General features: G+C 43.9%; 1 protein-coding gene and 1 long non-coding RNA gene across 2 annotated transcripts; one reads left to right on the top strand and one right to left on the bottom strand.

Moving 5' to 3' along the window:
• The first annotated feature begins 145 nt into the window (after window positions 1-145).
• Window positions 146-23,459, top strand: LOC128878851 (serum response factor homolog). Its single transcript, XM_054127426.1, has 5 exons — window positions 146-789; window positions 6,672-6,923; window positions 17,487-17,592; window positions 20,707-20,811; window positions 20,986-23,459. The coding sequence occupies exons 1-5, from the start codon at window positions 313-315 to the stop codon at window positions 21,198-21,200; spliced, it is 1,155 nt and encodes a 384-aa protein (XP_053983401.1). The 5' UTR covers window positions 146-312; the 3' UTR covers window positions 21,201-23,459.
• On the bottom strand, window positions 7,242-17,477 carry LOC128878854 (uncharacterized). The gene is made up of 3 exons (XR_008457514.1): window positions 16,608-17,477; window positions 15,582-16,510; window positions 7,242-15,379 (listed from the first exon to the last, which is right to left on the bottom strand). It is a non-coding gene; the product is annotated as an uncharacterized LOC128878854 (long non-coding RNA).
• Window positions 23,460-23,919: the final 460 nt, after the last annotated feature.

Here is a 23,919-nt window from a genome sequence, read left to right as displayed (position 1 = left end):
TTCATATCGAAATTATCAAAAATCGTTCCGTGGTAAACGCGGCACGGAACTAGCGGACTACTTTTTCACCGCGTGGCTGGTCGTTGGTGGGGGTAGAAGTTGCGCCGCAACGTACGGAGGCACCGCGTTAGCACGTAGGTCAAGTTACGATACTCTGCGCGCATTCAGTTCGCGGGGAGCGCTCGTGCAGTGCGCGTTGTTGTCCCGTGTTCCTCTAGATGGTCGATCACGTGGGAAACATTGCGCCGACTTTTCGCGATTCTGTGGCGGAGAAGGGCCGAGGGAAAGGGAATAAATGTGTGCGAGTCCGTGATGGACAACCCTAGCGGCGGAAGAGATAGTCGGTACGCAAGTCTTGGGTACAGCATGGGGATGATAGGCAGCGACGCTGGCTCGGAAATGTACGGCCGACCGTCCACCTCCCAGCTTACAACTTCTCAAATAAGCCGCGGTGGCGCCACCATGATGGCCGCGGCGGCTGCTGCAGGCGCACCGAACGCCGGTGTGGGACCCGTTCAGAGGGGTATCAAGAGGACCACCTCGGACGTATGTTACGATGACAGCAACGCACGGCAAGCGCTTTCGCAACAGCAAGGCATGTCGATGTCTGCGGAGTGTGTACCCGACAATCTCGAGGAGTCATTCACGAGTTTGGGCCAACCGAAAAAGTCACCCCCATCGAACGGCAAGAAAACCAAAGGACGGGTCAAGATTAAGATGGAGTACATCGACAATAAGCTCCGAAGGTATACGACCTTCTCCAAAAGGAAAACCGGGATCATGAAGAAGGTTTGTATCTGGCCAAACCTGTCAGTCTATTTTTTTTTTATACATGCAGAAGCAGTGGAATCGCTAGGATTACCGCCGGTTGTCACCCCTAACGTCACTCCTATGATCCTGTTCTCCTAACAGTATGGAATCCTTAGAAATATTTTCTCATCTTACCCGTAAATTCGTAATTTCTGCATCGTTCCGCATTGTAATGGCAGTAGCGACACGAGCAACTGCCAAAATTAACCCTATCGACGGGGAACGACTCGCACGTGCGAGTAGTTTTAGTGACACTTACCTAGAGGGTCTTGCAATCAACGAGTTCGAATTATGTCATAACCACGGAAAATAAATGTTCCTTTTCACGATACACACGAATTTTATGGATAGTCATTTGGTGTCCACCCAGTGTAAGCCCTTAGCGACGCCGCTGCATAAAAATGTGTCGAACATCGGTATCGACGATCGATCGTCGCGATCGATTCTTGTGCGACCGTAAAGTGCCTCCTTGCACACGAAACGTGTTACAGTGCGTTCGAAAAGCCGGTTTCAAAATGTGACACGTACTCGATTGGTGCGCACGAAACACCGCCTTTATTATTATTGCTCGAATTACCGTCGAGTACAGTCTCTTTGAGAATGTGCTTTCCTTACTCTCGAGCTACAGAGTAATATTCGTTAATATTCGTCAGTTTTTAGTTGTAATAACAGCGTTCTAGTAATGATAAATCAGTTTCCATCTGTTTGTTGACATAGATTATTTTTTTTTTTTTGTTACATTTAAACGCACTTCTTCGACTCGTTTAGAGTACATTTCTGCTGTGGGTATACTGTCGTTCAAAGTTTAAGAAGATGCGGCGAGTAAGTTCTGCTTATGACCACCAAACGGTAACCGTTATCCGTAACGTTATCCTTCGCGTTTTGCGCGTTCTTCTTTATCCAAACATCGCATCCTCCTGATAGAGTTTTAAATGCCGTGTAACGATCCATTTTACTCTTCTAACCGTTGTTGAATACATTAATTGTGTTGGCAGTGGTAGAAGGGGCGGGGACGATCACCCCCGCCTCAAGAATTATGGAACCTTAAAAAAATACATTTATTATTTATTTACCGTAGTTATTGGGTTGTCCGGAAAGCCTATGTCGATTTTTGATAGGTGGTGCAGGTCTGAATATGTCGAAATGGCTGAAAACAAATAATATATATATATATCCCTTAAAAGGTGGAAAGATTGTGGAACAAAATAGTACCTATGTAATTCAATAAATATACATATAAATAAATGTATATTACAATTCAAATGTGCGTTTGAAGTTTTCTTAAAAATTGCCACGAACTTTCTGGACAACCTAATATATTAGTATCGAAAAGTCCTTTTCCATTTTGCGAGACAAGGTTTCGTTAGCGATATATAAAAAAAGTTGGTTACTACGCGCGCGAACGCCTGAACACGTGCTTCTCCCGAGCGAGTATCCGCGCACGCAGTCACGCGATCAGCTGACTTGGAATACAAATGGCGCGCGTCGGTAGTTACATTAGCGAAATTTAATTGCTCGTATCTTCATAACGAAGCTTCGGATCGTGAAATGGTAAAATACATTTCGATACCTTTTTAAACGAAGAACAAATCGGTCGCAAGAAAAAGGTCCCACAGTTTCCTGGTCACATTATACGAACGTAACACATTAGGTTGCCCCGAAAGTTTCTTTCGCGAGTTGCGCTCAATTATTTTATGTGGTCGTGTTTATATAAATGGACAATCTAATTTCATAGGTATTCATGTTGTAACAGTATAGGAGCAAAATGAATCGTGCACAATTCAGTAATGTAACATAAAACATAAAATATCGTGCATGTATCACTTATTAATAAAGCGAAAGAAACTTTTCGGACAACCTAATACATGAAATTGGGATTTTTTTTTTTTTTTTTAAATGCACACAAGAACGAAGATATCCGTCGGATTATCGAATAAATGAAATAGTTCATAGTTTTCGACGAAAATTAACAGGCGCCACTCGAATAAAACGGATGAAACACGCTGTGCATGATGGATGCGCGCAGGCTTCTACGAGCGCGCAATTTACGAGTGACAACTGTGCGCTCGCTACGGATTCGCACGTCGTGTAACTTATCCGTGTATTTAGGATGAAAATACACCCAGCAGAAACAAGTTGTACGACGTGCTTTCGTCACCGGAAATTGTCACGATGATTAGGATTGGCTAAGTTTCGAGATAGCCGAGTAGATCGACGAATTCGTAGGGTGTAGCTGTAGCAATATATGTATACTCATACTATAATTCGGAATTATATACTCTATAATCTCATACTCATACTATATACTCATACTATAACTCAGAAGTTTGTATGTTTCTGTGCTATTTTTTCAGAAGAACACCTTGTATGTTATACTATTTTTTCTATTTTTCAACATCGATGTAGTAGTAAATACGATATAGTAGCGGGATTTAACACTGCCGTTTAACATTTACCATTTTTAACGGACGTTCGATTGTCCCGTGGGTGTTTATTCGATCCGAAACCCCGTCTAAGCTGAATCTGTAGAAGAACCTAAGGGAAATTGCATCTTTCATACGAATTTAGAAAACCAAAGATAGATTGTTCCCCTTTTCTAAAGACGGGTCTCTATAATTAGCTATGTTTTGACACGAAACTGACAAAATTGCTTTACAACGGCATTGGAGAAACGAAGATTAAAGTTAATCTTGTAATAAACAACGGCATGCTATGGCAAACACCAATGTTAAGTTACGCTTGAATTTTTGTCGACAACGTTAAAGAAAGTTACGCTTCGCTTATCGAAAATTTCGTTTCGTAAATGTTCCCCAAGTTTTTCGAGGGAACACAACCAACGAAGAGACGGTTAAAAATACAGGAAATACCGTAAATAATTTCCGTAGGCCATAAGCGTTTAACATCGCAAAGACAATGTCTTCGCGATATTTCGTTACGTTTGTTCGTTTCTACGTCGCAGACGTACCGTTCCCATTTCCCGGTAGCTACTCGAATTTCAAAACGTAGATTCCAACTAAATCTAAAACGCGTCTACGCGTAAACGTTCGGGCGCTCGCTAGAAAAGGAACGAATTCTATTCGCGTTGTATTTATAATTGTTATGTCATTAAAGGAACGATGTCTCGAGCGCAAATGGAAACCTAGTTTTTCCCTGGCGCGCGTCGAATTAATTATTTATAAAAATCTCGCGTTAATAGCTGCGCAGGCGGCAACTATTTGCATAAATGTGCTCTATTAAGTTCTGAATAAATCACGCGCGCCTGATAGGCGTTGGATGTTTACAGGTCTGACGAGCATTACTTTCGTTCTTCAAGGACCTGTAAATTTATGGTTCAAGATACAATTTCTTTTTTTTTAGGACATTATGTACGTAGCGTTCGCGCGAGTTTCAAAATCCGAGTCTCGGTTTACGAAAACTTGCGCGTCGCGTAACATATTCGACGATCTTCCGAGTCTATGTTCGATGTTTAAACAGTTGGATTAATGATTACTCCTCGTAATTCTGTCCGTCAGCGTAAAAGCGCACTTTCGCGAAAACGCAGTTATCGCTTGGTCGTTAAACGGTATCGTTCTCGAAAGCATAATTTGTTTACGAGACGCTCGTGTTCTAAACAGCTGACTATTCTTGCGTTACAAGTGACAATTGTTACACTGGATCGAAGCAACGGAATCACGGCACTTCTACTATTTGTACTCGTTCGGTGCAAGTGACACGTTAATTCTAAAAGACAAAAAAAACTGTGAAAAATAAAAACAGCTCGAGTCGTTATTCGATATCGGTCGGATAGGATAATGGAACGTTTCATAATCACCTTTAAACGCTGAATAATGTTAGAAACTATTCCATAGCTTACGTTTTGATATTGTTTTGATACAGCGCGACTGTAACAGGTTGTGACTCAGAAAATAGACTCGGATTTCCCTGGTAAACATGATCTTGCGCCACTTCTTCAGGGGAACACTTTGTATATCATACTATTCGCTTCTATCCCCGTTAATACACGTTTCTGGCAGCGTATCGCCTCCCCCTGAACGAGCCGACGACTCTTTTATTCCCTTTCACCGCCCCTAATCTATCTCTCCTAGTTTCAATCATTGGACTCGAGAGATTTTAAATTGGAAGCGATAATCTTCAAAATGTTTACTGTACCAATCTTTTATCCGTTATCGTTTAGAACGCTGTATTCCGGTTAATTAGATCTGATCAAAGACTAAGCTAAATGCCAAAAAGAACGATCATCATAAATTTCTGCGTTTTCCATTGATTCAACTTGGATGTCCCATGAGTCATTCGTCTCACAATTACGATAACGTATTCTTACTCGATTCGTCGTGACTGCGCTTAAGGCGCAAAGAAATGTTGATGACCTGGTATTTAGTATTTAGTATTTCTTCTTTAAATAATTAATTGGCACTCTAACATCGATGGCTACGTATCGAGTAACCGAGTACAGTGCTTTCAAAGTAGAACTTTAACTTGATCTTCGTTCAACTTGGTCTTAACATTATAATAATACTTATAATAAACCTAGATACCTGAGCTCGCGTAGGTGGAAACGATATTGCTCGGTCTATATCTGCATAAGAATGTCTTCGTCTTTCTTTTTCCGTTGGGATTCTTTTTTCAAATTCCTGTAGATAACAAAGAAAGGATTCGAAACGTGTAAACTTGGATACCCGAGCTCGCGTAGGTGGAACTAAAACGCTTTGCCTATGCGAACGCACGAACATCTTATTTCTCGATGTTTAAATTTCAGATTGATTAAGTATGACTTGGCTAACGCGTTTATTCGTAACTGGCTACTTCTACTCGCAATGGCTTCTATACTTCTAAGTTAAGATCAATTGAAATAGGTAATATGCCGAACGAATCTTCAAAAACAGAGACTCGCGTGGAAAAATTTTGTTCTAAATTGTCTTATGTGTATCGCGTTAAGTGGCACGATGTGTAATACGAATTATTAGACGATACATCTATCGAATAAAACTTGCCTGGTGGGAGCATTCGAAGGTCCAGCGTCTTATCGACAAATCGATCCAGGCTGCTCCAGGCCATGGATAGAAAGCGGTTGTCGATTCGTTGAAAAGTTCCCGTCGTTATTCCGCGACTGATTCGTCGCGCACACCTTTGGATCTTCGATGATTCTAACGATGATTCTTACGACGATTCTCTTCTTCGTTTGATCGCGAGTGGAATTAAAAAGACGAACGAATCCTCGCGTATTTATATATCGGTTAGCTGGCCAAGTTTCGCGAACACCGCTAGTCAGCAATTTGAGCTTAGCGATTCGAAATATGGGTCACCATGCAACAGGTGGTTTCCATATTTTGTTGGTACCGTACGTGCGAGTAAACAGAGCCCGAGCAGAGATAGTCCCGTCCTAGGAGCAGAGAAAGGGCTGTAGTTACTATAGGATAGTCGATCGCGAGGGAGAGCTCGTAGGCTTCGAAGGAGTTACGAGCGACGAGTCAGTCTTCGAGCTTCGTAACTCCCTGACGCGATACGCGATATTAGACTTTGTTCTGACGACAACGATTTACTGGCAGAGTAATCTTCATAAATGCCTATTTTAAATGCGAGCTCGATCGGATAATTGTAGCAAACAGCTACCGTGATAGCGTCGATAGTTATAATGGGTACGAAGACAGAGTCTCTGTCGCGATGCTCGAAGCATTCGAGTAACAGTGATCGAGTCTGGAGCGTTTCGGTTGTACGAAACTTTTTATCTCGATTTGAGACTTGTTGAGAGGTTCGTTAGTTTCGGAGATTACCCTCTATATACAAACGAATGTTGCCTCTTCGAAAAAGAGGAAGCGAAGGCACGCGAGACACTCCTAATTAATGGTTGACCGTGTTCGCAGGCGTACGAGCTGTCGACGTTGACGGGCACGCAGGTGATGCTGCTGGTGGCCAGCGAGACGGGCCACGTGTACACGTTCGCCACGCGAAAGCTCCAGCCGATGATAACCAGCGAGGCGGGCAAGGCGTTGATCCAGACGTGCCTGAACAGCCCCGATCCGCCCACCTCGGGCTCCTCGGGGGATCAAAGGATGTCCGCGACCGGGTTCGAGGAGACCGAACTGACCTACAACATAGCCGACGACGAGCAGAAAGTAAGGCAACTGGTGTACGGCTCGCCGCACGGTGGCTCGCTGCACGGCGGTTATCCTGGCGGCGGGCCAACCGGAGGGCCACCGGGTCATCCGCCACCGCCACCGCCGCCGGGTTCGCAGCACGCGCCACCCTCGCACGCGCAGCACGCGCACCTGATCGCGCATGCACACGCGGCCTCGCCGAGCTCGCACCTCGTACCGTGCTCCAGTCCGGGTCCCATGCTGGCCGCAGGCCCCTATCAGCAGTCCTGTCCCTCGCCCCTGCCGCCCCACCACGCTGCCTATCATCCCCACATGTCGCACTCGCATCCCCAACGGTAGTACTACCCCACTCGAACGAGCACCAGCTTGTCGCTTGGCTCATTCCACGTCCCGGACGCCCCCGCGCGTCCTACCGCCTGGTGGTTGCCATGTCGGTATCCGTGATCCACTCGAGGAGAACCCCAGCTGTAGCTCGCTTAGGACCTGACGGCGCGCAGCGAATTCGATTTCTTTGCAGTCCAGAGGATACGCGGACCTTCGCGGTACTAGGTGTACCTCTAGGTGTACCTCTAGGTATACCTCTGGGTCCTTAGGTGTTACGAGGCTCTGGATAATTGTCTATCGCGCGATACTGTCTACAGCGAAATTGTCTGGAGTGCAAAGGATTCGGGAGTCTTTGGATCGAGACAGAATTCCGTAGGTATCGACGAACTTTGTTTCGCATGGCTAAGGGACTGAAGTTTTCGAAGACTGTTCTCATCTTCTTCGTGTTATTCGGTTTAATTTGTAGGAGAAATTATGCGGTAGAGGGTTTCGTAATTCTCTGAGCGTAGTATTTATAAAGTATTATAATATTTATAATAGTATTCATAAATACCCCAGTCCCTGGCCATATCAAACAGAGCACGACCTGAACCACTCATCGCACTTTCGCGGTCTTGAATATCGATCCAAAGCTCTCAAATGTTCTCACGCGCTTCTTTCAGATACTCGTGGATCAGAAGTCCCGATAAGATTCCGTTGGTCGCGCTGTAGGTAGATATGGGGGATGGAAGAATCATCGTTGGAAGGAGTTTAGATTCTTAACAGGTCAGATTATTCCAAATAATCAAACAAAATTCACGCAACAAGGAGGTAACGCCTGATCTCTCGATCCCTCATCTCTACCATCGGCGCACACGTTGTTCTCATCAGGTTTGCGTCGTTGTTACAATCGTCAGGGCTAGACTAACTTCCGGTGAACTCTAGACGCGAACTCTGGACACTCAGGTCTGAATGGAGATGCTGCGCGAGTGTTTCTTGAACGTGTTGTAGATTCTTCGTGTCCTCGGTGCATAGACGGTTCGACTGGTTTCGTTGTTCCACTGGAGAACTTGATTGTTTTTGTTATTCAGGACATTCGCATTGTCGCGGTTTAATGCCAGCTGTCCACTCGAGAGTTTTGTTTTGTACAGTTATTATACTCTCCAGGGGACGCTAGGCGTTAGGCACGCGGGATCTTCTAGCCATCCTTTCCTGGAGATAATGCACCTGGAAATGATTCAGATTTAGCGACGAGAATTTTGGGAAAAGCTTTGTCAGGATTTTACGACGATCGGTAGTTGATCGTTGAAGGTTAGAAGTTTCTAAGAAACACTGAGAGATCTTTTAACGGTGTCGTTAGTCTCTGTCGGTCTTCCAAGACGTTTCGGAAGATGGACGCTCGGCGTTACGGGTAATTGTAATTCTCGAATGTCTCGTTATCGTGGTGGACGTAAAGCCGTGCGTCGCGCAGGCTGAATATAGAATCAGCGCGACGAGAGGAAGTTCCTGGACGACATCCGACTTTCTTTTCCGGACGGTGAATATCGAAATTCTCGATGAGGCGCATAGCATCCGGTGTCGATGGAAGTACGGTTATTTTCTTGTCGTGACCGCAGGCAAACGGAGCAATTCGTGAACCGCGAGCAACGTTAGCTTAAACGCTGGATTGATATTCTGGATGGTTCGCGCGTTACGGTGTTTGTCGAAATAAATTGGCCCTTTGTTCTTTAACGCGCCCAGCGATCGATCTGATAGTCTGCAAGCCCCGACACGGCGAGCGACTTTGACCGGCCGATTGCAACGAGAGGGTTAAATTAATCGACGAAGTGAAATCGTGGGGACAAGAAATCGTGCTACGACGATCGGGACGATGTCGAGCGAAGAGAGCCCGAGCAATTAACTTTTCTTTCGACGATATTGCGCGAGTAGAGACCACGGACACCTGTCATCTTTAGGATGGGGTCGACGGTACTTAACATAGCAGGTTTCGGTACTCGATACGCAAACGAAAGTCATTCGTGTCCCACAATGCGCGTTCCGGATGTACGATTGGCTCGAAAAGAGACGTCGACGGTCTGCCTAGTTTTCGGACGGTATTGTACGTACAAGAACTAAGAGAAATAATTACCTAGCGTAAACATAAATAAGTATACGGACAAAGTTTGAAATCGCCGACTCGGATAGTTTTCTTAAAAAAAAAATGTAAAATTCACCTCACTTGTACGATTTCAACCTAGGCAGACTTCTTCATCGGCGGTAATCGAGCGACGCTTGTTCGGTGCAACAGTGTTTTCAAAGAAAACTGATTAGAGCGCAAGGAAACGTTGCAGCCCTTCGTTTCCAACGTATAAATCTAGTCCAGTCGACGCGTACTGTAACGTATACGAGATTTACGTCCATGGTTCCCGTTCGTAGTTAGGAATGAAGGTGATCGATTAGTTTCTCCAAGCGGGATCGTCACCTTCGTCGATCATTCGCGATGTTTTATCTGCAGGGAGTAATTAAAACTTTTGTTACAAAAAATGTTGGTTCAAAGTTGAAACACTCGATTCGACGTTCTCAAGTTAGCGTGGTCGAACGATGGAGCTTCTTCAGCTCGAAAGGTGTAAATAGAATTGCAGGAAGGGGCTAGAATCTAATAGGAAACCTATTATGCTCGTTGTACAGGATATATATATATGTCTCCGTCATGCACTGTCGTCGTAGATTCTACAACTTCGATCGACTCTGGTTGTTGCTCGTTTGTTGTTGTTCTTCGAAATTCTAAAAATATAGGAAAAGGAAGGAAACGAAGGAAACCCGTAGGATCCGAGGGGAATGGATAACGAGGATTCGGGGAGCAATGGCTGGATCTGTACGTTAAATGGAAGTCCAAAGACTTTTTCTACTGGTACCGTAGGGATCGCGTGGCGACGTGCTCGTTCGAGTCTCGCTTCTTTAAGAAACACGGAGTTTCTCGAGAGGAGCTGTACGATTTTATTTTTTAATAAAACGCACAGTCGGCATACATCCGAATTTCTGCATTACAAGTTGTTGTTAAAAAATGAAATCCTCGGGTTCTTTTTGGATAACTCTTTGGAAGATGCGTGCGAGAAACTCTGTTCGTTAAACGCGCACAGAGGTGTTGGGGGAGGGGGGAGGGGGGGCAGTTCTAAATCGTAACTTAGGGTAGTGACTCATGTGATGAATTACTGGTGGAGCCGTGTATTTTATATTCGTACACGTGTCCCGGTTTTTCTTGTTTACTCGAATCGTATTTATAATACCCTTACGGCGATGGAATCTTTCTTATTTATTTAAAGACCTGTATATACGTTGTAAGTTGATCGATCGACGCCGAGCAACGATACTTAAGAGGAACTGGGTCGAACCAAATCTCCGTGGGCCGCTGTTTTAGTCAAAACGTTGATTATATTAACGATATCAAGTAGACTGATTCCACTTACGCGTTGAATTCGGCAGATCAGCTTAAAATAGTTGGACGACCGACGAATGCTTCGAAGGCTCCGACGTGATATATAGAAGTTAGGCGTTCGCTAAAAACGTTGCTACACCGAATATACTGTAACATACAGTGACTCATAGGTTTGTTAGTACAAGACTATTAATTCGTCCAGGCACTGTTCGAGATAGATGGAAACCGAAACGATGGGCAAAATTCTTAACTGGATGAAAAAAAAAATGTCCAACAAAAACGAAATACTCTAAAGTCGATGGTTCGCTAAAGTAGATAGACGATTCTAAAATTATTCAGAAAACACGTATCGGTTCGCGATACTCGGGTCTAAATACCAGATCCGAAAACGTCGAATACTTTTTCACATTCTCTACTTTTACGTAACCGATCCTCTAAATATTTTGGACGGTGCGTATACAAGCACGTAGCGAACTCGATACAGATTTTATTTTCCGTAAAGCCTCGCGTTCGGAACGAGTTTATTTAGCGAACGCGTCGGCGATTTGGTTCGTCCCGATTCCAGGCCCAATTGTATTTAATCGTAACGATCGTACCTCGTCCGTAGGATTCGAAGGCAGGAACGAAGGAAAAATCGAAGCATCCGTTTCCCATTTTCCCTCCCTGCGAGTGATCCTTACTCGAGGCATCCTTTTTAATACTCATGTCGTTCAGGTCGAGGCGTTCCGCCTTTCCCTGTGGCAAAAAAAGCCGACGAAGAAACGAGAAATCGTAGTACGTGGGTGCGAGTCCGAGCCAGTAGATCCGGCGGTGCACGCTTGGCATTGTTGCGCATTGAAACATATATATATTTATATACATACATATAACTATATATTGTTGTGCATCGTACATTGTTCCGTATTGTGTTTGTACTGAAAGTGGCATGTGTAGTATTTGTTTGTTTTTATTTTCTCTATTCGTAGATTAAGTAGTTAGTATTTAAAGATACCATTTTTTTTTTTTTTTCTAATTTAATTTAATTCCCACGACTTTCCCCTCTTCCTCCTTCTCCACGGTCCCTGTCCTCGTTATCCAACTGAAATAATCCTCAAGTAGAGAAAACCGACTTCCGTCTCCCTAGATCATCACATTATGCATGCTTTAAGTGTGTGTGTGTGTGTGTGTGTGTATGTTATAAATGTGTTGTGTGTTGTTGATTTTTGTTTGTATCGCTTAATATTGACAAAAAAAGAAACAGGTAGATAGATAGAATAAATAGATAGACACGTTACACGTGGAAGCGAAGAGAGAGAAAGTATCGATCAGGCGTAAAAGTAAGGGAGGATCGAACCCGAATGGAAATATGCAACGAAAATGTAATTTTGTTTCTCCCATCGACGCACAAAGTACAAATAATATTTATATATATATATATGTGTGTGTATATAAATATATATATATACATATTAATTAACGATATTATAATCCTAAACGGTAATCACGAATGTACGGCTGGCGTGCCTTAGTATGTATCACATGTGTAAATAGTGTACTGTAAAATACTGTGATAATATTTATATTACACGTACGTATATATATTATCGTTCATTAATGATACGGTCCCAAACACGACTGTACTTTTGTCATCTCGTACACACTTAGCCGAATATTACCGAACGCTCCAACACTGTTGGTACGAGGTGCCAGTTGTTCACGAACAGGTAGGTAGAGAACACCCACCTGTTGTGTAGTGAAGATACCGTTCCGATTTTTCTTTCATTATTCATCTTTTTTGGTCTTCTCGGCATGCAATCGTAGCTACGACGAACGTGTTTGGGACAGGGCTGACGAACCTGTAACAAACATAACAACTTTGATACTCGATATTTTTCATTAATTTCCACGGGACGCGTTCGTTTTCTTATTAACGTTTCGTTAATTCTCGTACGAAAAGATTCGCCACCCCTGTCCCGCGACGCGTCAGAGATACACAAACGAAAAGGAAGGAATTCGATTGGGTAACAGTTTCGCGTGAAACGTTTAAATTAGTTGCGTCGAGGAGAATAATGAAACCGTGCTCCTTCGACGAAGGAATTAACCGTTTACTGGTTCGCGTAGTTAGCGCGTTGTTGAACAACGACAAACAAAAAAACCGTGGAATTTTAAGGAATTTATCCTCTAACGACGTCGGATTTCGTTCCGATATAGCAGCTATCGCCGAGATCGTATCGAAGCTTTTACTTGTCGTCTGTGCGGGAACACGCTTCTCTCGCGATTCGTCCAATCGAAAATTAACCCTTTGCGGTCGAGAGGCGTCTCTTGATCGCTACTGGGAGGCAACAGTCTTTGTTTATATTGAGTTTTAATTAGTTCGATAATCGTGACAGAAAGTTTTTACGAAGTTCTTGTTGTTTCGAAAGCTTTGGAACTATGTGAAAATGGATCTGTACAGTGAAATCGGAGGATAAATTCAATTTTACAGAAATACAGAACTTGATGTTTAAATCAAGCGCAAAGGGTTAAAACCAACCGAAAGAGAAACTTGTTATTTCACGCAGTTGGAGAACTGTTTCGTTGTATGTATAGTTAACGTCGAAACCGAAACGAGCAAGATCAATGACCCGTCGAAGCTGCCGTTTTTTTTTTCTTTATTCAAAGAAATTCTATCGCTTCGAAAAAGCGAAAGAGCTCGACCCAGAATTCTACATTTTTGTAATTGACGTTGGAGAACGATCAACGAAACGGCAAATACAATTTTCTTGATGGTGCAACGATCGCATTCCCTGGTACGCTAAGTAATTTATATGGAAACGATAATATTGTAAGAACTAGAACCTTCCGATATGCGTCGAGTTGCAAGATTAAATAATAATCCCGTTAACGCTGCGACTTGCTATTGTAAACAATGAATCGCTTGAAAATAAGACACCGATCCAACAGCCAATCCACTTTGCCATTCATCTTTTCAGCGTGATTCGCAAGGTAGGTCTGATTTCTCGATTAGCGCACAGTACACAGTTTCTATCCGCGATTCGCGTGTATTTAGAAATTCTAGTCGAGAATCATTTCGTTTCTCACGCAAGTTAGCTCTAGTTCTTGCTTGCCTTCGGTATACATAAATTCGAAGGAAGCGTTTCTTATTTCGATCAACGAGAGCTATTGTTTCCGATCGAATAAAATTATATTTCGAAGTTCGCGTATATTAAAGTTTCTCGCATCCTGTGCACACGTAATTTGATTCTCGAAGACAATCGAAACGATGAAATTCAATTTCGTTCGACCAGAATTGCTCTCATTGGCCAAACAAGGGCACGCCACTTGATCCGCGATCTTCTTTACCGAACCGTCTCTCGGTTAAAGTCCGCAAGAACTTCATCCTTGGCATCCCCTAAAACATAAGGTTACAACGCTACCTAAATCGCAATTAAAAGCAGGGGAAAAAAATCGAAGAAAAGCGAGGTTGCTCCCTGTTCACCGAACAAGATCGTACCGAGAAAACAACAACGCCCCCTGTAGGATCCGTGATACTGTTTGAACCTCCCTTTTTCTCTGTCGCGATTTGGTGGGTTCTTAGGGACGAGGGGGGGAGATATCGATTGCGACGGGGGTTCCAAGCCATGATTTACGATCTAACGACTTAACGATTATGATGCATTTCGTCGAGGAGGCACCCCGATGGATCGGACACGAGGAAGCGACGAGGACAACGGTAGCAAGAAGTCTGCCAGGGCGATAGAGAGAATGGCAAAGAAGACAGGTGGGAGAGGAGGGCTGTAAGGGAAGGGAAAGAGAAAGATGGCGGGGAGAGAGCTAGAGAGAGAGAAGGTATGGAAGGTGGAAGCAGAATACCATATACGGTCACCTTTGTCAAAGCCTGGTTGTCGCCATATACAGGCAATGTTCGCGATGGCAGATACTTATATAGAGTCCAACTTAAGAATCAGGAATGCCGGTTTTTGTCGCGCCTTCTATACACACCCGTGGTAATGGGGGGTACAAATGCGACTCGGAAGTGATTGTCGACAACGCCTGCCTCTGCAGGACAAGGGCCGCTTTCGCAGCCCTCCGTGCTTTCGGAAATCCTTTACGAACACGCGCGCTTCAACTACGTCGACGTTCATGGCACCCGGGACTTGTTGGATCGTTGACATTAACGAGTAATTACAGTAAAGATCACGGTAGCCCTTGTTTCTTCTTCTTCTGAAAGAAAAATTAAACGTTATAAATGGAATTTCCCGAGATATCGATCTGTACATTCTAAAAGAAAGAGTCTTTTACGTTTCGTTTTGATTCCATTTTGATTTCATTTTGATTCGTTCCATTATGGTAAATAAATACCGACGAGATAACCATATGGATCGACGATAAAACTCGTATTATAATACCGATGCCGACGGATCGCATAAATACAATATTGCCCAGAAGTTCTTTACGAAGTCTTGCAGGTACGCCGAAGACCCCGTACGATTTTTAGGCGGTACACGGTACCAGTCCAACCGCAGCACCGCGCGTTGAACGGGTAAAAACTGATCTGTATAACTGTTCAATCGAATAAACGTCGCTAATAAATCACTATACGGGGTTTTTATTGGAATACAATTTTGCCCATCTCGGCCAGAGCCAAGCTTGCGACGTGGAAACGATTCGAGCTTCGCGGAAGCTCCTCTTTCTTGCTCTCTCTGCCCCTCCAGGTCGAAGAACGCTTCGTTTTGCTTTTCTTCCTCCTGTGATGGACGTGCACGGGAGCATCGGTTTTGGATGCGTGGACAGCGTCCTGTGAAATTGTAAATACAATTGTTAATCGACTGTTAGATAAGTTTGATAATACTTTGAAAATTCGCAGCCTTGCGATCATTTCTTCAACATTTTCAAGAAGTTCTTTAACATCTGGAGACGCGACATACTTGAATAGCGATACTTGTGCTCCCCTATGTTCCATAAAATCCAAGAAAGCAAAAAGAAAAATGACAACGCACTCGAAAGCCAGGAAACAAATCGACCAGGATCGCTTTTCCATAAGAAGAGGGTCCTTCGCGGTCCCCGTGGATGGTACGCCTCTCGCATGAAATCGATGGTTTGGTAACGAGAGGATCGCTCGCCACCGGAGTAGCCGCGTGATCCATCGAAAGACGAGCTGCCTTCCTAATCTCTGGTAGCGGTCTGAGCGGGACGCGATTTGCTTTCTCTCGATGCATACGCGATCCTCGGTCCCCTCGCGACATGTGTACGCGTCCTAACGAGGGAGTCGAAATGCATGTATAACGCATAGGTTTCCGCGACGCGACGGTTCGCCCAGGGAAAAAAGTATCCGGTGGTGGCTGCCAGACCTGGGGGAGAGAAAGTCACCCGGGGAAACACATAGCCCTGCGTAAATTTGTGAGAATCTCCGGTGGAAGCGCAGCACGAGTTCAGGCCGCGCGCTGATGGCCATATATGGTGCGCGAACAAGCTCGCGCATCTCTCCCTCCTAGGTAGCTTAGGTAGGCAAGTTGGTTCGTTGGTTGTTTCGTTGCTTGGGTTAGTTGGTTGCTAGACTCCCGTTGATTGATTGGTTAGTTGCCCGTTTGATTGGCTCGCCGATATTATTACCGAGGCGTTATCCACCGATTTACCAGCCTCGACGCGTAATGCGCTCCTCTCTTCTGCCTTGTTTTCTGCCAGCGACTCGTTAAAGGGTCTGGAATTTATGATCCGATACAGGTGTACTACATCATTGTATATCACTTATGACGTTACGCTTCCCTTCGCGCCGACTCGAGAGCAAAACTGCTACCGCTTTGACCAATCCTAAGCCTTAGACGAACAGCCAGGCCGATTGCCCGTTTCGTGGATAGTTCGACCTTTGAGCACTGGTATATCCTCGAGTTGATACGTTTTATCATTCGGCGCATCCATCGCGTTGCGTCTGAAAATTATTGCAAAGAATCAATTTTATTTTAATTCTTAATTAAATGTTGTTTCAATACCAAGCTAAGAAAAATAAAGTGTTTAAATCCGCTCACCGTAGTGAGAAGTGGAGAAATGAACAAAGGTCCCCAAGCGGTTCCCAAGTTTCGAGAAATATGTCCAGTCGTTTCATTCAACTTGACAATTTTAACGGCGACGATTGTTGCCTCCAGATTGTATCTCGACACGCCGTTGAGAATAGTCATTTGCAGAGGCGATAATGAAGCAGAAACCTTGCCAAGCATGATTCATAAATTTCGTATCGACGCGACACGTTCTACCTAATACATATATGCGGATGCAATTAAAATCTGATTCATACGGGTAGCTTGTAAATTTGATTGAACGTACTCTCTCGTATCGGAATACGCCGGCAATGCCTAAGAATGCGCGCGTCGTTAACGTCCGAGAAAATTAGCAGACAAATGAACGTATGGAAACGTAAATAGTTATCGCGTTTTTTCGTTCGACGATCTTTCGTCCACGGTGATGCTCAGGCTCGTAATTATTACGTAGTTCTTGGAAATTGCCCGTAGATGGAAGACACTTTCGAATAGCAAATATGGAAATCGCGTACTTTGTGCGTCGATTGCGCAACATATAAATATAAAACGAACATAGTTGTATAAATACAGGATGTCCCAAAATGTACAGTAGAACCTGAAATGAGGCGACGTCCGTCTAAACCTTCTCAGACGACTCATTTCAAACGAAAAATGCGAGTTCAAATTTTTGCTTCTGTACAATGTTTACGTACATCTTGAATAGCGAGGAAAATCGTCGAAGTAATTGATACTGGTTTGGCTTTGTAATTGGTTAAATATTATGAGAAGAACGTAAGAAAGTTTTTTTCTCCTATTCATTGATAGATGTACTTTTGTTATATAAAGTTTCCACTTCCTCCGTTGACGAACAGTATCTCTGCACTGTTTTAGGAAGACGGTACTTCACCTAGATCGGACGTCTGTGCCAATGAAAGCGACGGAGACACAAGCGATGGCGATTCTCCCGTTTCGAAGGATCTCCCAAAGAACCACTCGGGTAAGTGTGTCGGAAGAAACAATGGAAATTCTCGCTACTTTCGCATCAGCCAAATAAAATAAGGAAAGCAACGAAGGAGTCCAAGTTTTTTGGTTACGCGAGCAAACGTTACCAAAAAACGTAACGAGTACCCACCGTTGGAAGTGTAATAATGTGTAATTCTTTGAGAGCATCGAAACGATTGAATTCGGGAAACGTTCGAGTCTGCGACATTTTATATAAATTCTAATTCACCGAAACGTTTAAGTGAACTCTACGCTCCAAGGACCACGAATTGCTTTTATCGCGGTAAAGCTCTACTTTGAGGATAGGGGCGATAAAAATTGTGAATTTCTAGCTCGAAGGCGCTCCAAGGAACGCCTATTTAAAAAATCTTTTTACGAGCATCTACTAAAAAAATACAAGAAAGCGACTAGCCATCGCGTCAATTTTATCTTTCCGTCGCTCCGATTCGCGATGTATAATTGTAACGTGAAACTCGAGGCCTGGCATGCGAAGAAGGATAGATCCTTTTCTGTGAGACAATGCTGGCTGATTCTGTCTCAATTTTCGGTAAAACAATTCTAGTTGTAGAACTGCAGGATATCCTGGCGACGGTTTCACCCCGTTTCAGGAAGATTTAATGAATAACACCAGCTATGGGCCAACGTTGCCTTCTCGGGATGGAAATTCATTTTTGACGTAAACTCCGATGCTTCGTGAACGTATCGGTGAGCAAATCGACGACTGTTATCGTATATTATACATTTCGCGAGAAATGTTGCGTTGAGGATTGTTGCGGAGATTGGCTCGATTGGCCTCGATAAAATGGCGTTGAAACGATGATTTACAAGTCGAGGACTTTGGATTCTCCTTAACGTTCGCTTTTCGAGCTTTTCGACTTCGTCAATTTCCCTTAACTGTCAGGGAACTGTCATAGCAATGTGCCAAATTGTCCTGCAAGGTTCCTGACAGTTTGACGGGTATCTGTCGCGACTGCAATCGCTTCTTTAGAGAATTAGAGTGAGCCTCGGGTAACCATTTCCTGTGTGGCAATCGGTATATGGATAATAGAGTACTTGCTTACTTGGTAAGAGTAACTTGATAAGTTTTTTTCTTTTACTTCCATGATCTTTTTCTCGCAGATCACCCACCTTCTCGCGACCTAAACGTGAAATGGGAGCTCTGTAAGGCATTAAAGAATCGTCTGGTTGTTCTCGTTGGATAGCATCCAACGCAATTTTTCATGATTAGTAGTCTCGCGTTGAATGCCGATGTCTCGACAAGATCACGGTTACTTCTTTGTATCGACCCATACGCGTAGTCTAATACGATGTTTCTGTACGAGATTATCACCTGCAAAGTATTATGCCCACTGCCTTTGGTTTCTATATATACACGAGTTACAGAGTTTAACGTCTATATATATTCCCCCAAAGAAACCGAGCAGGACACATGTGTTCGCACTTCCCTTTCATAGTCCCAGCAAGCGATGCCTGCAATGAAACCTTCTCTGGAATGTGTTCACACGCAACATTGTTTGCTTCTGCGTAAATTTCTTTGTAGACTCGCTACGTTTATTCGGATCTAAACTGTAGCTCTATCTCTTTAGCGTGTAGATCGATCTAATAAAATTTAGGTTCGTCAGAGCCTATGAAATTAGACTCTGCGCGTGGGATTCTCGACAAAATAGAATTTGTAGAAGTTCGAGAGTAAGAAACGCTGGTTATGGATAAGATAATGAATCGTTAATCGAGACGAAAAGTTGTGGCGGTCGGCGATTAAATTAAAAAAACAATGGGAGCCACGCAATAGGGGTAATTAGCAAATTTGCTCGTGGGTGTGCCAAAGAGTACGGCGAGACCTAGGCAGCGAGCGGTAAAAGCCGTCGTGGAAAATCGTTAGAGCCGTAGGTAGCCAAGCGGGCAAACGTGTGCAATCCAATCAGTCAGGTAGGTCGGTAGACAGAGAAGCGTAGAAAACGAGAGAATGGTATCAGAGTGGTGTAGCAGCGCGTATGATGCGTACGAGCGAGCGAGAACCAACGGCGAAAGGGAGGGAGAAGATAAAGGAAAGAGGACACTTAAAATGCGAAAAGTGTGCGAGCGATGACGAGGTTATCCGTGTAGGGGAGTACATAAGGAGTTGTACGGGCCGCGATGACCAAACTAAGACAACGACGCGATGCCTAACTGGGAAGTAAGATCCGGTCGAAAGCCGCGCTCCGATGCAGGTGTACACATAAATATCGATGCTAATATATGGAGTGGATGCCATCCGACTTACCGATCCGCAGCCATGACGTACGTTTCTTTTTTTTTTTTCTTTTCTTTCTTTTTCGCCTTTCCATTGTTCCCCGCGGCAAACTGTCTCTGTCGGAATTTTGATAACTCGACGCGTTGATATCGACTGGACGATCTTACCCCTCGACTCAGTTTCAATTGCTACGGCGGACTTCTCTTTCATTTTTTCTCTTCCCACTCGTTTTTGGTAATCGCACGACGCTTTCGCATAATGGATTCGTCGACCGCTGGTCGGCGAAAGAGGAACAGCGAGACCCGCGAAGGATTCATTTTTCAGCTCGTTAGTACCGCTGAAAGCGGGAACGATTTTCGCGATATTTACGCGAGATAATTATACGCGGATGAAACCGTTTCGAGTCGGTCGAATTATTTGTACGAATTGTAATTACGCTTGTCGTCGCGTTGAATTATGCAGTTTGGTCCGATTGAATTGTTTCGCGGTGTTTGGAGGATGAGAATGTCGCTGGCGTGAACGAGCTATCGGTTGTTGTACGTTTGGACGTTGCTTCGAAAGCTTCGAGGTTTTGGATGCCTGAAAACGTTAAGATCGATTTTAGTAGATTATTCGTAAATTATTCTATTCGCATTCTATTAATGTTGACTGCGCGTTGACTGCCAGATTAATACTCTTGAAAATTTCTACCGTGATTGAATTTTAAAGTAACAACTTACTTATGATTAAATCGTGGCATTTAGTTCCGAAGGTCGTAATATTCGCTAGAACTTATTCCCTGATCGATTGCGTACGCGATCAACGGTACGACGAGTTCTATGTGGCTGCTGCAGACCGATTTATCCTTTTTCTGAAAGCATCGTCGATGATTGTTCGCAGGTATAATGTACCAGATGCCGCAGACGGTGATTTACTCGCCTAGTCCAGGAGTTCTACTCGGTATCGGGCAAAACGGTCAACCGGTGCAAATCTCTCAAGAAGGAGGTGAGAAACCGCGATCCCTGGAATCATCCCATGCGCTTCGGTCTTTCCGATACTAAACGGGGGTTCACAGAGAGAACGATACGGCTCGCACGTTTAGAGAGATCGAAACGTTCCCGTGCAAAGTCCCGATCCTTCCTGTTTCCCCGAGTAGAGGTTTTTGGCATTGTTTCGCAGGCACGGTAGCCCCGGTAAACTCGACGCAGAGTAATCAACCGTTCATCACGATACCACTGAACGTAGCGATGAGTGCCGCGGGTTTGTCGCTTCCAGTAACCTCCAGGATGAACGTGTCGCCGTCGCCGCGATCGCCAACGACGACGACGACATCGACCACATCGACGACGTCCACCTGTGACCTGCCATCGGACCTGAGCAAAGATCGCGAGTGACGTCGCAGCTCCATCGACGTCCACGACTATAAAAACCTGGATGACACTGTCGCTCGTTTATCGCGACGAAGGGTAACGGGCAATTGGACCGACTTCTACTCTACGATGGTAATATCGCGTCGTCGAAGGAGCCTGTAACAGTGCCCAAACGTGCCCTTAAAGGTGTAATAGAGCTTGTCTGATCGGTATCGATAGGATAGATTCGGTATCGCTCCCATCGTCTGCAATGATCGCGTCGATGCGTGGATGTCTGTACTCGTTGTTAGAATTCGCATAACGTTCAACTTCCTGTAACGCGGTGTCACGAATTTCGTTCGTCCTTCGCAGCTCGACAATGGCGCGTCGGAGACACTTCGAGGACGTTCTTCGCCAGCATTGGGTAAAATACAGTCCACGATCGTGATCACCGAGGATTAATCAGCTCTGAACAATTATAAATCATTCATTTATGTTTACAGGTTACTAGTAAAAAGATATGTGTGCGTTAAACAACCGTATATATGATTTAGTTTTCTTTCAGAGTAAGATGGACGTTCTCCCCCTCTTTTAACCGATACACCAAACCTTTAACGTTATTTTACACGAACACTTCTACCTCGTGATCCGACACGATTACTGATTAATCTCCGTATGAGCGATTATTACAGAAGCGATGGTTGCCCAACTCTGGTTCTAATCTAGCCTGACTATCCTACCGATAGGTTCTTCATCTTTACCAAGTTCTATGCGATTGTTCCATTTACAATCGATACGACGCGTTTCAGAAATAAAATTAACAACGCGTATCGGTATACGTGTTTTCGTTGAAGCTGGGTTTCGTTACCAGCGTTTAATTGATATTTGTGCAATACTAGTCGAACGTTCCGCGTAGGAATCGTGAGAGGAATCGATATTTTTAATGATAAAGTAATCGCACCAGTAGTCGACGCTTCTCGAGGAAAGAGACGTCGGAATTGTTAGCGTTAGCTATTTCTAACGAAATACAACCCGGAGAAAAGGTCCCACCGTCGCGTATGATACAGAGAAATGACAGATTATTTTTCCAATGCGTGTACGCGGCTTGATGCTCCAAATCGAGATGGCCAATTACTTCTGTTATCGTTTAATCGCTGAATTAAAGAGTAAGTCCCGCAAAACATGCGGTGCTACTTTCCTAGCGCTTTCCCCGGTGTTTACCGCGTCTCCTGAAACAAAAAACCGTCAACTAATGCAACTTTCGTTATTTTAATCAACGCATTAAATCCTCGACTTACACGGTTGATTCATTCCGAAGCTTTCCACGTGGACAAAGTAACGCGAACACCTGTGGAGTACCCTACATTCTTTTATTGATACCGCATTGAGACACAATCAGCCTTAACGTAGCCATCGAATACCTTCCAATGAAATGTTATCCCATTCTTCTCTTGAAACGTCTTCCAATTACTTTGAAGATGCTAAAGGAAGGATTCTGCAACTCGAGGACTGTGTTTTTCATAGTCTGCGCTTTTATGTGATCAGATAAAACAACGTCGTTGTCTAGTCCAGTGATTTACTACACAACAACCTTAGAGGTGTCCTACTACTGGTGCCCTTATTTTAACAGGGTACGTTTTCAAATTGATTTTTCAAATTCTTCTACGAGCCAAGCGTCTAAGTAATTATAAATTCGATTATAAAATTAAATCTAGGAAGGACGATGACTACTTAATCGTACAGGGTGCTTTTAAAATAAACTATAGCTGGGGTTCCCCTTCGTTTAAAATATAGAGAAAATATTCGTTACGTTTTTAACACGAGAGCGCGATTGGTCATCTTCGGCTCGCTTCTATTCGTAAATTTTCATTTGTCAGCTTGTCTGGTGAACTTATACCTCTCGGAACAACGATTTTAATTCGCAAGGACGCATTTAAAAAGTACGAATCACGCGAAAATCCTTTCGCGATTCGGTCCTGTGCGGATGATAACGGTGTTTCGAGATCGACGATCGGCTAATTAAAACGTGACCGTTTAATTGGCCAGTGATAGTGTTGCCAATATTTCGATCGATCGTTTAAATGGATAATGTTAATCGTTAACCGTAATTAGTGATAAGCACGCATTATTGTCAGCCACGTTGATTTAACAGTATTTTTCAACTACACAATCTCTATTTTACACGATATGGAAATAAATTATCAGCTTGTGATAGATAACACCGCGAGGAACTTGTATTTTTTTACAATATACCTGCGAATATTAATTTCAGACACGGATAGTGCTATCTGTATACGTAGAAACGAACCGAACTTGCCAGAGTGGTTGCTCGTAAAACATGTCAGGCGTTTGCAAGGGTACTCTGACGATTTGAGAACTGCTTCCCCTCTCGTCTGGTCCTTGACTTTGGTCTTCGAGCTCGGGAGTAAACATCGACGTCACCACAAACTGATGAAAAAAAAAAAGTATACACGTCGAATAGAGTAACCTCCTTTTCGAAGTCGGTTAAAAACAAATAATTACTTCTCGAATCGTAAAAGTATTCTTGCGCGATACGTTCCAAAAGGTCTGTTCCGAAAGGTTCCAAAGCCCCGTCTAACGAACCCGAATCTGTATTTACGTAAAAGAATACCGTGGCAACCAGTATAATCTTTTCGAGCGATCAACTTTTCTTACCCCGTTTGTGTGTTATCGATTGTTTAACAGTGCCTTCGTAAAGGATTAAGAGAACGCGCGCGCGCGCGAGAGAAAGATTCGAAAATGG

The sequence above is a fragment of the Hylaeus volcanicus genome, chromosome 6 (assembly GCF_026283585.1).
Source record: "Hylaeus volcanicus isolate JK05 chromosome 6, UHH_iyHylVolc1.0_haploid, whole genome shotgun sequence".
NCBI lineage: Eukaryota > Metazoa > Arthropoda > Insecta > Hymenoptera > Colletidae > Hylaeus > Hylaeus volcanicus.
This window is presented reverse-complemented; position numbering and strand designations above follow the sequence as displayed.